Consider the following 15,208-nt stretch of genomic DNA (forward strand, 5'->3'; position numbering starts at 1 on the left):
CATCACATTAAAATTCACTTTTAATCAAACTGGAGTTTTCTTGTTGAAGGAATTTTTGTTATTTTTGAACAAACCCGGTTTTAAATAAAAACATTAAAGACAGAAGCAGTCTTTGATGTTTGCTTAACCCAATCAACTTCCTGATGGATGGCCGGGAGGGCGGAGCTCCAAGGCCTCGGTATCATCTCGTTAGTGTCCTCAAAGCAGCAAAAACACACTCGGAGTGTAATTAAATACTCGTTACCTTCTTCTGTGGTAATTTTGGATAAGGTGTCTGATCTCTTAACGAGCTGCTTTGTCTTAACGAGCTTAATGATGCGTGTAAACACACTACGTCCTTAACGAGAACAAACACTAATTATTACAGAAGTATCGTTAAAAACACAGGACGCTGCTTTATTAAACAACAAACGTGGTGCTTCTGAAGCTTTGATCCAGTTTGGACGAATAAACAACTGGTTTTACTGGGAGGACAGGTGTTTATTGATTAATGATCCAAGAAAATCGATCAATAATACTGAACAGCTACAGATGAGGAATAACATGAAATAATGATCTGATAAAATACAGCCGTCACATCACAGGATCCGTTTACTAACAAAGAGTGAAATCAAACACAAAAAAGGATCAGTATTGATCCTGCAGGGGAGGAAAGGAGAGAAGGGAAGGAAACGGAGGGAGAGGACCATGGAAGGTGATGGGGGAAGGAGAGGAGAGAATGCAACAGGGGAGGAGGGGAGGGAATACGACCAAGGAAGGAGCACAGAAGGAACATCCAGGAAGTCTTCAGTATTTTGGTCTCTTCACATCGACCCTGAAAAATAAAACAGCAATAACAGTGTTTAGGCTCTGCAAATGAAATAATACTAACAACAACAACAACTATTATTACTAGTACTACTACTGCTGCAGCTTCTACTACTACTACAAATGCTACTACTACTAATACTACTGTTATTACTGCTACTGCTGCTGCTGCTACTACCGATGCTGCTGCTGCTGCTACTGCTACTACTGCTGCTATTACTACTACTGCTACTGCTGCTGCTGCTATTACTACTACTGCTGCTATTACCGTATTGGCCCGAATATAAGACGGTGTTTTTCGCATTGAAATAAGACTGAAAAAGTGGGCGTCGTCTTACATTCGGTGTCTAGACGTTATACCCATTCACAACGCTAGATGGCGCCAGATATCTTTAAAGCGAATGCTGAACTTAATTCCCCAGGCCAAAGCGAACCCCTGTCACGAAGAATAAAAATAAAAATAGCCGTAACACGAAGAAGAAAAATAAAAAATAGTGCTAAGAAAGAAAAGAGAAGAAAATAAGAGAAGAAATAACAGAAAAAGGAGAAACATAGCGACAGTCTGGAGAAAAGTGGGTGGAAGTTCGGCAGGTAAACCGGCAGCTGAGGAGAAGTTATGACGCAAACTTCAAGATGATGATTTGAATGACGCAAAATTACATGCTTTTTATCTCGAATATATTGTTATATAATCATTTGTTTCAGATGTACTGTAATTATTTTCTGTATAAAAATTGAATTTGGTGTTCAAAAAGTCTTTTTTTAAACTTGAGTCTTGAAAAAGAGGGGGTCGTCTTATAATCAGCGCCGTCTTATATTCGGGTCAATACGGTACTACTATTACTGCTGCTGTTCCTGCTACTACCGATGCTGCTATTACCGTACTACTGCTGCTGCTGCTGCTGCTGCTGCTGCTGCTGCTATTACTACTGCTCCTACTGCTCCTACTACTACTACTCCTACTACTATTACTACTGCTCCTACGCTAACTAAATGTGTTCTGGTTCTGACACGAGCATCATTTCTGTTAATGCACTAAGGGATGGGCAACTTTAGTCCTCGCGGGCTGCAGTCCTACATGTTTTAGTTCTTTCCCTGCTTCAGGACATCGTGGTACAAGTAGCTGTGTCAATAACAGTGTTCTTCAGACCAAGGTAACAAGTTGTAAATGACCGTTAAAATCCAGTTTGTCCGTCTACATTTTCCTCTTCGTTCCAGTCTATATTTTCTGCATTCCCATCTATGTTACGTCTACATTTTCCTTTATATTTTTGTCCACGTTAACAATATTTTCTTATACCTTTTTGCCTGCGTTCCCGCCTGCCTCGTCTTCTTTGTCACGTCTATATTTTCATCCATGGTCTCGTCTGCATTCCCGTCTATATTTTTGTCTACATTACCATCTGTGTTCCAGTCTACATTCCCATCTATTAATTCATCCACGTTCCTATCTGTTTTCCAATCTACATTCACATCTGCATTCGGGTCTATATTTTCATATATCATCTATTTTCATTCATGTTCCAATCTACCCAAAATGAGTACAACAGGAAGTAGTTACCCATCAGCCTCCATCTTCTTCCTCTTCTCAATGATCTGAAACAGAGACAGTCGTGGTTTTTAAAACTAACAGTAACGGCATCAATGTTGGTGTTTGTGTTGATGATGCCATCTTTCCTCACCGCGCTGATCTTCTTCCACTGTCGATCAAGCTCTGCCTTCTCATTGGTCTCCTTGAAGCGTCGCGTCTTCCTGCCTTCAGACATCTTGATGCCATACTGGAAAGCAGCTCTGCAGGACAAACGTCAAAGTTAGAACACACGCGCTGCATTTGGGAGCAACACGGACCATCATGCACTGCTGCCTGTTGGTGAAAATCTGCTCATCTTTTCCTCCTGAGCAGCAGGATCAAAGTGTGTTACCAGCAAATTTTGTAGCAGCTCTGAACAACCTCAGTGTCTGCTGTCTACACAGGACTGTATCAGAAAATTAGAATATTGGGATAAAGTTCCTTATTTTCTGTAATGCCATTAAAAAAAAAAAAGTCATACATTCTGGATTCATTACAAATCAACTGCAATATTGCAAGCCTTTTATTATTTTAATATTGCTGATCATGGCTTACAGTTTAAGATTAAGATTTCCCAGAATATTTTAATTTTTTGAGATAGGATATTTGAGTTTTCTTAAACTGTAAGCCATGATCAGCAATATTGAAATAATAAAAGGCTTGCAATATTTCAGTTGATTTGTAATGAATCCAGAATGTATGACATTTTTGTTTTTGTAATTGCATTACAGAAAATCACAATATTCTAATTTTCTGAGACAGTCCTGTATAGTCTCTGTAGTCCACCAGCTAGCAAGGTATCAGTCATATGTACATAGAATTCTTATTTCCCTAGTTAACAGATAATAATTAGTTAATAATTCATTCGTCTTGTATTTTGTACCTTTAACAATATATCTGTGTCTCTCCTCTCTGTTCTTCATCCTCTCTTTCCTATCTCTCTTTTCCTGCTCTACCCGACTGGTCTCCAGCAGGATTGTCCCCCCTTATGATCCAGGTCCTGATCAAGGTTACTTCCCTCTTAAAAAGGGGAGTTTTTACCTGCTGTTGTTAATGTAATAATTGATCAGGGGTCATGATCTGGGTCTCTGGAAAGATCCTAGAGACAACTTGTACTGTAATAGACGCTATATAGATATTGAGTTGAACCGACATCCATTGATACAACCTTGAAAGGCTTCTAGAAGATGCTAGTATAAGAAAATGTATGTTTGACCTTCTATCTGAGGATTACGGGGCTAAAGTAACAATCTTTTAACCTCCGATTCCCTGGTTGCTCCTGAAACACTCGGATTTTTGAGAAATGTGAGTAAAGAAGACAGACGAGTGTAGACCCACTTGGGCAGAGCCTCCTTGTTGTTCATGTAGTCCGAGTATTCCTCCTGGGTGTCGAAATCCCAGCGACCCAGCGGACCCTTCTTGTTACCCTGAAACAGACACACGAAGGTTGCTGCATCATGTGACCTGACTCTGAGCTGCACTGCATGCTGGGAGTTGTAGTTACCTGGTCCATTTTACTGTAGTCCACCTCTTCATCGCTGTCCACAGCCAGGTCGTCCATCCTGCATGAAACAGATTCACCTCCGATTAAAACACGTATTTAGACCTTCTGCTTTATGTAGAAGCTTCTGTACGGCAAGCCAGGAGGATTAAAAATTACCTGACCTCAAATGGGTCAGTACCACAAAACAAAATACAACATCACTCAGAACCAACACTTTTAATCCTATTTAGACCATTTATTGTTGCAAATGTCTCATCGATGGCCCCAGGACCTGTCAGGACCGATGCTTTCAACATCATTTCTAGAAGAAGACAATACCTACAGATACTTTCCAGAACTTTAGATTATCCCTAAAGGATTAGTAGATAAATTCTAGATAACTAAATACTATCCTTACAGATTCCAGGTCATCTCTAGAGGAAGAGTTCTAGATATTCTCCTAATAATTTCCAGCTAAAAAGGTAAAAACAAAAACTGCAAAATTATGTGAGGCAGCAGCACCAGGAGTCATCAGACCTGGACATTTCTGGCCTTAGATCATATTTTAGTCTCAGTGATGAGAAAAACCGAACGTCATTCAGTGACCACAGAGAATGTTGTTCTTGATAATTTTTGATGTCCTAATTGTTATTTTCCTGCTGCTTCAGGTGATTTATGTCCCTCATGGCTTGCCATATTCCAGCACCACTGAAACACTGAGATCCATCGATGGTCCAGACCAGGTTCAGGTCGGGGTTCAAGTGTACATGAGGATCCTGCAGACTTATCTGTGTCATGAGAAACTTACGTTGCAGGGTAACACTCAGCGTACGAGTTGGATCCTCCGAAGAAATCTCCCAGTTGTTCTTTCCCGGACTCTCTCCTCGCAGAACCAGTACAAACTGGTTAAGGCAAGAAACCACATCTGTGACATGTCAGGGTAAAACACATCAAACCCCGTCCCTTCCCGTGAACATCCAACCGTGCAGAAGGATATGGTTCTTGGTTCTGCCACTGGGTGCCTGCAGCTCCTGCAAACTTCTCGTTGATCATCTTGATCTGATCTCTGACCGACCCAGGACCTGCCAGGACAGATGTTCTCCACATTACAACCAGATCATTTCTGGAAAGCTTCTCCACATCATTCCTAAATACTCTCTACGTCGATGATTCAAAAAAGCTGGAAATGCCACTTTCAGCCCATTACTAGATACGTTCCACAAATCCAGCTTGAGATTTCAACACTTCTTCTGATCCACCACACTGACATTTGTGATGTTTGGGTTCTGTTAATGAGACGTTTGTGTAAATAAAGTTTATGTAAAAGAAGAAGTCTTACCCGTGTCCACATCCACCACCTGCACAAACACAGACAGAGTTGGAGTCAGACGTCATGAAGCTGCTCAACCTCATCCTCACCTGTCCTCCTCCCATCTGTCTCACCTGGTGCTCGTCAACTCGAGGTTTCTCGAAGTAGCTGTGTTTCCTGCTCTTCCCCTCATCCTCCCGCTCACGCTCCCGGTCCCGTTCACGCTCACGTTCACGCTCCCTCTCCCGCTCCCGGTCCCGCTCCCGGTGTCGCTCCTTTTCTTTGGGTGGCTTGGAGGACGAGTTGGTGGTCGGGATGTAGTCGCCAATGTCCTCAAAGATGCTGAAAGACAACGGATGTCACACACCGACACTCCTCCCAGATCCAATGTGACGTTTGTGTTGAACTGACCTGAGATCAGCTTCCGGAGCCTTCTTATCATCCAGTTTACCTGAAAACACAGCAACAGGTGAGCTGTGGAGACGAAGACCACTCGAGCAGGTCAACAGCTCTACACATTACCTTTGTCTAGGGGTGTAACGATACACTAATCTCACGATACGGTACGATACACGATATTGAGGTCACGATAACGATACGATATTATAGCAGTATTTTTTTTAACAAATGTATTTTATTTGAAAGACACAAAATACAAAACAATGCTGTGCATTTACCCTATTGTTACAGTTTGTAATGCTTTATAACTGTTTAAGTTTTAAAGAGAAAGCCAGGCCAACCATTTTCCACAAACTGAACTAAAAGTAAATGTCAGGTTTGCATTATGCATCTTCAGTTTCATACAATAAAAATATTTTGCCACAAACTGAATAGTTTCTCTCATGTATGATTTGACTTTTTTCTTACTAAACTAAAATTAAATAAATAAATAAATAAAAGTAAATAATTAGATACAATTTTACATCATAAAAAAGATTGATTCATGCTCACCTTATAAGTGTAAGAGGAGATTTATTTTGTTAAGAAGGTTATTTTGGTAATTCAGGGTTCATTATTTTAAAAAATATATTCTTTATATTCTGATGTAAATCAGGGACTATAATTACACTAGTCAGTTTATCTGTAGTGATTAGTATGTTTTAGATTGGGCGGAGTGATACGCCACAGTACAGCACTAGGTGCTGTGTTGATGTTCTAAAATCCTACGCTGTTGAGGGACATTAAAGTACACTGGAACTCGGAAGAAGTTTTCCCGTGTTTATCCTACTCACGACCCGAAAAAGGATTAATTTAATAAGGTAAGGCTTAACTCTACACCAGACTTAAAAGTTCAGAGCTCAAAACCCCGCTAGAGTCCCGTGATCGGGACCGCAAAAAGGTCCTACTTTCTTCTGAGCGTAGTAGGATTTTGGTCCGCGGGTCGAGGCGCGGCCGTTACTAGTCAACACAATAGATTAATACTAATAACCAAATATCGCGATACAGTTTGTCACCTCCACGACACGTATTGTGAAGTTTTTGTATCGCCAAATTTCGTGGCACTATATATTGTTACACCCCTACCTTTGTCCCTCTTCTTCATCTTCTTGTGGCGGGTCCCCTGTCTCAGGTAGGACAGGATCTGAGTCAGCTTCGAGATGACGATGTCGTTTGTTGTCAGAGTGGTCTGAGCCTGTGGGAGGAGCGAGGGGTGAAGTCAGAAACGGACCATCAGATTCTTGTGATTTCTTTGGCCCCGTTTACAGCTGTTTCTAAAACCTGAACGGACAGCTCCATTCACACCTGTCCACAGCTCCAGGTGTATCTTGATTGAGCCTCTCAGACCTCGACCTTAACCAGGTCCAAGAGTTTTTTGTCTTTACCTGCAGGAGGCGGAGTAGCTCTAAGCCACACCCAGTTGCAGGGAAAAAGAATCTCTAGAGATATTCTTAAAAAAAAACCTGCTTATTTCTACATTTTCTTACAGTACCTACATTAATATTCTGGATATAACGTCCAACTAGTTTTTCAATCATCACAGCGTACGTTTATGCTGGTTTCTGGGAAATCTACTGCTCATTTAACCGAAAATATTCACCACAGTCTTCAATAGGCCTGTGTTGAAAAAAATCGATTCTCCGATTTTAAATCGATTCTCATATTAATTCCTAAAAATCGATTCATACATCTAAAATTTTTTCATCGTTACATTACAACTTTTGGTACTTTTTTATTTATGCCCAAAAAAGGAATATTTTGTTGGACATGAGAATAACTGGTGCCATCTTTTTGCCTTTAAATATGTTTAAAGGTATGAAAACATTAAAGTTTTCAGTTATAATTGCATAAATTGTCTATATTTCTTTGCTTTATATACTGTCTTGGGGTTACATTTGCATAAATGTTAAAAACCAAATTCTCATAAATGGGGAAAAATAAAAGTGATTTCTTTCGTCCTCTGTTTCCTCCCTGGATCTGTTTGGTAATTCTGACCCACAATGTTTCTGAAAGCAGCATTTTGGGAGCTGATTGGTCCTTACAGCATCATTAGCTGCAATACTTGCTGTTGAATCTCAATATAATACTAGTATTAATATGTTGCATAACTACACAGTCATATAATTCATGAACAGCTGAAAAAACAGTTTTATTAACAGTAACCCAAATCAATATCGGATCGAATCGGATCGTGATAATCGATTCTGAATCTTAAGAATCGGAATCGAATCGATTCTTGATATTTGAATCGATCCCCAGCCCTAGTCTTCAAGTACTTTCTAGAAAAATTCTACATAACTTCGAGTGGATTTCTAGATAACCTGCAACTAATTTTTAGATCACTTTTAGCTGACTGAAAAATCCTAGATTATCTCCACATAGACATGGACCATCTTTGGAAACTTCCACATTAATCAGAAATCATTTTCTTTCACACACATATTTATAGATCATTACTAGAATACTAACTGGTCATGTCCAGACAGGGACCGGGATAGGGATGGGGACGGGGGCAGTTTTTACCTCCATACTGGGACAGTCGGCCTTGCTGCGGATCAGCGTCGTGGGGATGTCGGTGTCGGTGAACTCGTCGTCCAGGTCCACCACGTAGGCCATCCTGCCGGGCAGGAAGAGCTCATTCCTCTCGGTAACGCCGGTCCTGAACACCACACGGTAGATGTTCCTACCTGAGACGAGGAGAGATGGGAGGAGACAAACGTGTCGGTGCGAAGTGATGCAGGAATGACAGAGTCAACGTCCAACAGGCAGTTACAGTAAAAACAAGAGTTGAGTAAGAGCGAGGATGGGGAAACTCCTGAGGCCTCATGTTTAAAGAGTGCGGCGCACAAAAAACACATGCACAGCACTTTTCAACCTCACCGTGTGATGTTCAAAAAGTGAAATGAACGTAAAAAGTTGCTGTCCCTCACGCAGACATCATGGTTTGCATATGTTCATTTCTACGGTTTTGTTCGTGTGACTTTCAGGGGCGATGCAGTGAAGTCCAGTTCCCTAAAGTTGTGTTTTAAAATAAAACTAACATGTCACTGAAAGGTTGGTTAGTACGAACTTACGTGACTCAGCAATATATGAATAACGTTTTATTAAATGTTTAGGCGACTTGGTGATGGACCTAGATCGGTACACGTTTTTTCCCCTCCAAGTTTTAGTAACTTCCTTGTTAGGATGAGCGGTTTTTCATGGATATTTATCCTTATCATATTCAAATTGATCTACTTGATGGAGGAGAGTCGTGCTCCCGCATCCACATTCAATTTCAAATTGATAGTGAATGTTCAAATGAAACGTACGTGGATTTGGGTGTACATACAGTTTTAAACATCTGAATTTTTTTTCCATATGCAAGATTTCCACGCAAGGATTTGCGATAAGAACCACACACTTTGTCCATGAGGCCCCAGATGTTTCATATGATTTTAGAGTTTCAAGTCTTCAGTAGCTGCTGCTCGGTGTCTCTGAACTTTCACCCTCAACACGTCCTCCCACCACTACATTTCTGCTGATTCACTGGAACATTTCCACGGTTTTTTCATCATTTACAGCTAATCACTGTTCAGGAATGAATATTCGGCTTCTTTAAAAAATAATTTTTACACATTTTCACAATAAGTTTTTAGAAAAGGAAATACTGGAAAGTGTCAACAATATTTCTGAATATTTTACAGATAACATCCAGTTTATTCATTTGACTCCAAATTAATTTCTGGCTAATTTATTCTCACTTGTTTTCTAGCAAATGAATCATTATCAATTTCAAGCTCAGGATAATTTAAAGGTAGTTTCAGATAAATCTGTACAGAATTTCTACACAATTTTCAAATTAATTGATACTTTTCATTAATTCATTTCCAGGTAATTTCTTGATAAGTGAGAAATCAAACTGCATAGTAGAGAAGAAAAAAAAGGTCTGAATAGCCTCCAGCTAATTTCCAGAAGATGTAAATACAATTTCAAGCTTATTGATTCCCTGCTACTTCATGTAGATCAGGGGTCGGCAACCCAAAATGTTGAAAGAGCCATATTGGACCAAAAACACAAAAAACTAATATGTCTGGAGCCGCAAAAAATGAAAAGTCTTGTATCAGCCTTAGAATGAAGGCAACACATGCTGCATGTAGCTATATTAGTTAGAACTGGGGGAAGATTTCTTTTTTCATTATGCACTTCGAGAAAAATGTCGAAATGTCAAGAAAAAAGTCGAAATGTCAAGATTAATGTTGAAGTACAATCTTGAGAAAAAATTCAAAATGTTGAGAAAAAAGTCGAAATGTCGAGATTAATGTTGAAGTACAATCTTGAGAAAAATGTCGAAATGTTGAGAAGAAAGTCGAAATGTCGAGAAGAAAGTCGAAATGTCGAGAAAAAAGTCGAAATGTCGAGAAAAAAGTCGAAATGTCGAGAAAAAAGTCGAAATGTCGAGAAAAAAGTCGAAATGTCGAGAAAAAAGTCGAAATGTCGAGAAAAAAGTCGAAATGTCGAGAAAAAAGTCGAAATGTCGAGATTAAAAAGGAAAGGAAAAAGGAAGGAAAAAAAGAGAAAAAAAAGGAAAAAAGAAGAGTAAAAAAGAAAAAGGAAGGAAAAAAAGAAAAAAAGAAAAAAAGGAAAAAAGAAGAAAAAAAGGAAAAAAAAGGTCAAACATTTTTGAAAAAGCTCCAGGAGCCACTAGGGCGGCGCTAAAGAGCCGCATGCGGCTCTAGAGCCGTGGGTTGCCGACCCCTGATGTAGAACAAAACACTGAACCCCAACAGCCAACCAGAACTCACCAAGACGAGTCTTAAACTCCATCTTCTCCTCCGGCTCCACGTCCTTCCTGTCAGACAGACAAGTGGGTGGATGGTCAGACGTGTGGACAGAAAGACACACAGACAGACAGACAGACGGACAGACGGACAGACGGACAGACGGACAGACAGACGGACGGACGGACGGAGAGACACAGACGGGTGGGTGGTTCATACTTGATCTCTTTCTGCACTTTCTCCATCAGATCTTCTTCTTCTTTCTCCTTGCTGGTGATTTCAGCTCTTACCTGAAATAAACAGGCGTACATGTGAGTTAGTTCAGGTGGGTTCAGGAGTTTTCGGTTAAGTACAGGAGAGTTCGGGTGAGTTCAGGAGTGTACATCTCTTCTGTATGTCCAAACAGACCGACCTTCTGAAGCAGAGCGAAGTCCAGACCTTTCACCAAGTGAGTATGCTCCATGTCACCTCCCAGAAACTTAGACTCCTGGATGAGCTGTCGCCGTTTCTCTGCTGCAGACTTATCCCTGAGGAGCAGAACCGGTTACTTCAAACATCTCACCCGGAGCAGAACCGGGGTATCTGAGGCGTACTCACGCCTCAGCGGTGGGTCCGACGGCTCGGTAGTTGGCCGTGGTGCTAATCAGCTCCGTCTCCTCGTAGTCCTTGTTGACGCCGTCTCGTCTCTCTCGTGCTCTGTCACGGTACTTCTCGGCGAGCTCTCGTTCTCGCTCCATCTCCTGCTGACGCAGTTTGGCGTAGTAGCTACAGGGAGATGATCAATAACCCACCGTTAATGACGGTGATGCGCTCATCTGTTGCTTTTTCGGGAAAAAAAAAACTGATTTATAAAGCTGAAGTTCAGGTTCTAGTTAAAAAACTGGTTTAAAGTCGTTAACAGAGCCGTTGTTGGAGTGAGATGAGCAACGACGATAAAAAATATTCTCATCAACCATTTCAGCTTAATCTTTCCGAGCAGAGCGGTTTACGCCAGATACCCTTGCTGACACAACCCCCTGAGCATGGGCAGCAAAATCCTCATAATCTAATATAAATGTGTAGATATGAACTTAAGATGACATTTTTAATTCACAAATGTACACATTTAAATCAAAAGAACTCAGAATGTCATGGTAAATCTAATTTTGATTTGATTTTCGAAAGCGACATCTGCGAGACCACCACAAGCAAGAAATCGCACAGGAGGGTCCAGCTGGATAAGTGCTGCTCAGAGTGCAGTTGGACACAGGTGCTGCCAAGCCAGTGCTACAGGAAGCAATCGTTTACTTTTCTAACCAATGTTCTGAGTAGTTGACTACGTTGATTATGTTGACAAACTGCTTCTGGACCAGCTCAGGTTAGTGCTCGTTAGGGCTGGGGGATATATCGAGATTTTAATATATATCGATATATTTTCAAACGCGATATGGTACGAGACAATATCATTTATATCGATTAAATTTTTTTTTTTTTTTTTATGATTTTGATATAGCTTATTTTGTGACAAATTGACTTGAATGTTTTATTTGAGATTTGCACAAATGTTTTGTTATTTGCACAACTGTCAACCTCAGTGGAAAAGTCTGCCTGTTACTGTCTACATTGTATTAATTGTACAGTGTATTTTAATTTAATTGTTATGCAGAAAAGGGATATTTGTTTTATTTTATTCAAGAAGCATTTTTATTCTATATATGCAGGCAGTTTATTTTTATTTCATTTGTTTTATACATTTAGATATTGTGCAGACCCCTGTTAATAAAGGAACCTGTGTGACATTTGGCACGAGGCTTTGTATTAAAACTGACTGTTTTTTTAAGGGTTTGCCTCAGAAAACATGAAGCTAACAGAGATGCTATGCTATAATGCTTTGGGGGAAACCCAATTATGGCACAGAAAAAATATCGATATATATCGAGTATCGCCATTCAGCTAGAAAAAAATATAGAGATATGACTTTTGGTCCATATCGCCCAGCCCTAGTGCTCGTCATGTTTAGAGGAAATGTGTGACCGTCATTGATCTCTGATCAGTTTGACCTGATCGGCCCTCCAGGATTGCTTGGCTCAAAAATGTCTGATAGTCTTTCAAACAGCAACATTCAGCTCAGATGTCTGGTCACATGACTGACCTCTTCTTCTTCCTCCTCCTCGCTGCAGGATCTTCATCCTCGTTGTAGTCCCTCGGCATTCTGGGAAGTAAATAAACATCTCAATGTTTGTTGGGACTGGTCACATGACATAAACACACCTCCCTGTTACCACGATCACTCACTCATGGTGTCTGGACTTTGTGGGCGGGGCCGAGGAGGGCGTCGCCCTCGGTGTCATCAGCAGCTTCCTGAAGTCATCGTTGGTCAGTTTGGACCTGGAAACAAACACGCAGAAAAGTTAACATACACGCACAGACAGAAGAGCACGCACGCACGCGCAATGTGTGTGTTGGTCTGAACTCACTGAGCAGACGTTCGATGATCGTCCACATCGTGGCCTTCAGGAGCCAGAGGGTTGGAGTAACTGTCGGCTGGAATAAACACAGGTTTAATTAAACAGACATCGTGCACCAGGAGATACAAAGTCTTTAACATCCTGTAGGGGGCTTGATTGGAGGTTTTCACCAATGAAGTTATCATTTATCAAAAGTCTTGTCTTGTGTTAGTATGTAGGTCACATGATTTGGTTCAGGTTATATGTCATCATTTAGTCAGCCTGATCAGAAATCATCATGGCTGCCAGTGGTGCAGGACCTGCTTCCCAGAGGGTAAGTAATTAAATATTAATCATAGTTATTTTCAACAAAAAAATAATATAAATTCATAAAACTAATTATGACTGTTGTCATAATGTGCTAGTGAAGAAAAAACGTTCTAACTGTGTTTGTAGTGTTATTTAGCAACTTTTGAAATGTATGTATCCCACAAGATACGTTGCCAGATTAGGGGTAGAAATGGTAGAAAGTTGGTCATGTGTATTATTCAAAATTTAGTTTAAAACTGCAAGATGTGTTAATATTCACTGCAAAAACAGATATTATCATGTACATGTAGGTACATTATGACAGTATAACCATATATTTTGTTCTATATATTTTCCTGCAGGGCATCACAGTTAGTTCTTTTTATGGCAAAATAAAGGCAGGTACAAAAATGAGAGAGGATGAGACTGATTGAGGAGATTCCTGCAAGCTCTTCAGACTCAGACTCAGTCAGTGATGAAGATGAGGAAATCATTTTCAGGCAGCAAGTGAGGATAGTTCTACTGAGGAGGAGGAGGAGGGAAAAAGCCAAGGGATTCAGGTGACAGCTAGGGAGAAAAGAGAACCTTAATAGAGCAACGTATCTTGGGAGATACAACTCATAAAATCTAAAATATACAAAAAAAAATTTTAATTGTGGAAATGTTTTACTTAGAGGCAAATGAGTAGTGACGTTAAATTATTTTTTACAACTCATTTTCCACTCCTGCCTGTTTAAGGGTTAACTGGGACTGAAAATGGAGTCACACAATACATTTACATGCACTAAGAGAAAGTCGAATTATTGTTAGTCCGCCTGATGTCCACTTTGTAAAAGCCATGTTTACACCTGGGTTCTTGAAATTGAGCTAGTAGAACCAGATAATGTGGTTCGAAGACGAGCAATTCTGGCATGTGTACGCAAACTACGGTTAGCCGAGCTATTGACTGCTCTGGGACTCTCCTTTGTGATAACAACAGTCATGGCATGACAACAAATTTGTAGCAGAAGAAGAAGAGGAGTCACACTGGGACTGGTGTGTCGTTCCTACGGCTAAGAGCTAAGCTAACTGAGCCTGTCCTCGGTCGAATACAGTTGTGGAAAATACACCAACATGTCGTTTACTACGCCAGACACCACAATTGTTACTTGCTGCATCTTTACTACATTAATCGGGAACTTTAGTTTAATTTACATGAACTCTGAGCTCCATCTGTGCAGGTCCAGTTAGCACACTAGTGAGGGCCAGCTGAGACTTACTTTCAGGCATCTCTGCGGCAGCTGCTTCCTCTGTGCAGCTGCGGGGTCTTTGCCTGGTTCTTTGCCTGGTTTTCGGGGTTCTCCTCTAGTTGACAACACTAATTCCCTCAGACGGTGAATTTGCAGACCTTCGTCTGTGTTTATGTGGAGCTCTGCGGCGGTGTGACGTAGTTCCGCCTCTGGTCGACCCCGGTCAGCTGACAGCGCCCCCTGCAGGAGGCTCGACGAGAAACGCTCACCGCTGTGGTTCCATCTGGAGACTGGATGCTGCGTTCCATTTACCTCGGAAGTCGGAACTGGGAACTGGGAATGACGTCACAGCCGAGTTATCAGCGTTCCAGTTACAAAGTAGGTAAACAAGTTTGTAGTTCGCATATACCACACGAAAAATGTAAATTACACTATAGCAGCATATATATGCCGAACAATACTTGTATACGACTGATTTAGTGTGACCAAAAATAGAATGAAGTGCTACGAATTTTTACAGAGCTCTCTTCTACTGTTTACAACCGGGACAGCCATCTTGGAATGTGAACTCGGGGGTGGTGAAGACTCTCCCACTTTCCCAGTGGGAAATCCCACTTCTAGGGGCGTTCCAGTTGAAAAATCCAACTGGGAACTAGGAAATCCCCACTTCCGAGGACAAATGGAACGCGGCATTACACCTAGTACTGGAGTTGAGGGGGGATGAGGGGGGATGGCATCCCCCCCTGAAATAAAAATGGTCAAAATCATCGCCCTGTAAAACTGCCATCCCCCCTTTCCATCCCTTATGTCATTTCATCAATGAATGTGGTTTTACTGCTATTTCAACATTTAGAGTCATCACCAGAAAAATAACACC

The 15,208-nt window shown here is 40.9% G+C and overlaps 1 protein-coding gene across 1 annotated transcript; it reads right to left on the reverse strand.

The window, feature by feature from the left end:
* Positions 1-412: 412 nt before the first annotated feature.
* Positions 413-14,548, reverse strand: ik (IK cytokine). The gene is made up of 20 exons (XM_061740468.1): positions 14,362-14,548; positions 12,824-12,890; positions 12,642-12,734; positions 12,499-12,558; positions 10,965-11,132; positions 10,780-10,894; positions 10,587-10,657; positions 10,392-10,438; positions 8,131-8,294; positions 6,694-6,802; positions 5,581-5,620; positions 5,304-5,511; positions 5,200-5,218; positions 4,858-4,942; positions 4,669-4,755; positions 3,882-3,939; positions 3,716-3,804; positions 2,490-2,598; positions 2,369-2,403; positions 413-814 (listed from the first exon to the last, which is right to left on the reverse strand). The coding sequence occupies exons 1-20, from the start codon at positions 14,369-14,371 to the stop codon at positions 787-789; spliced, it is 1,662 nt and encodes a 553-aa protein (XP_061596452.1). The 5' UTR covers positions 14,372-14,548; the 3' UTR covers positions 413-786.
* Between the last annotated feature and the right edge of the window lie 660 nt (positions 14,549-15,208).

Source organism: Cololabis saira, chromosome 14 (assembly GCF_033807715.1).
Source record: "Cololabis saira isolate AMF1-May2022 chromosome 14, fColSai1.1, whole genome shotgun sequence".
Classification (NCBI taxonomy): Eukaryota; Metazoa; Chordata; class Actinopteri; order Beloniformes; family Belonidae; genus Cololabis; species Cololabis saira.

Coding starts and splice junctions, on each gene's coding strand:
- ik (XM_061740468.1), bottom strand. Junction 8,295..10,391: donor GGAGTTTAAGACTCGTCTTG/GTGAGTTCTGGT, acceptor TCCTCGTCTCAG/GTAGGAACATCTACCGTGTG. Junction 2,404..2,489: donor AGTGGAAGAAGATCAGCGCG/GTGAGGAAAGAT, acceptor TCTCTGTTTCAG/ATCATTGAGAAGAGGAAGAA.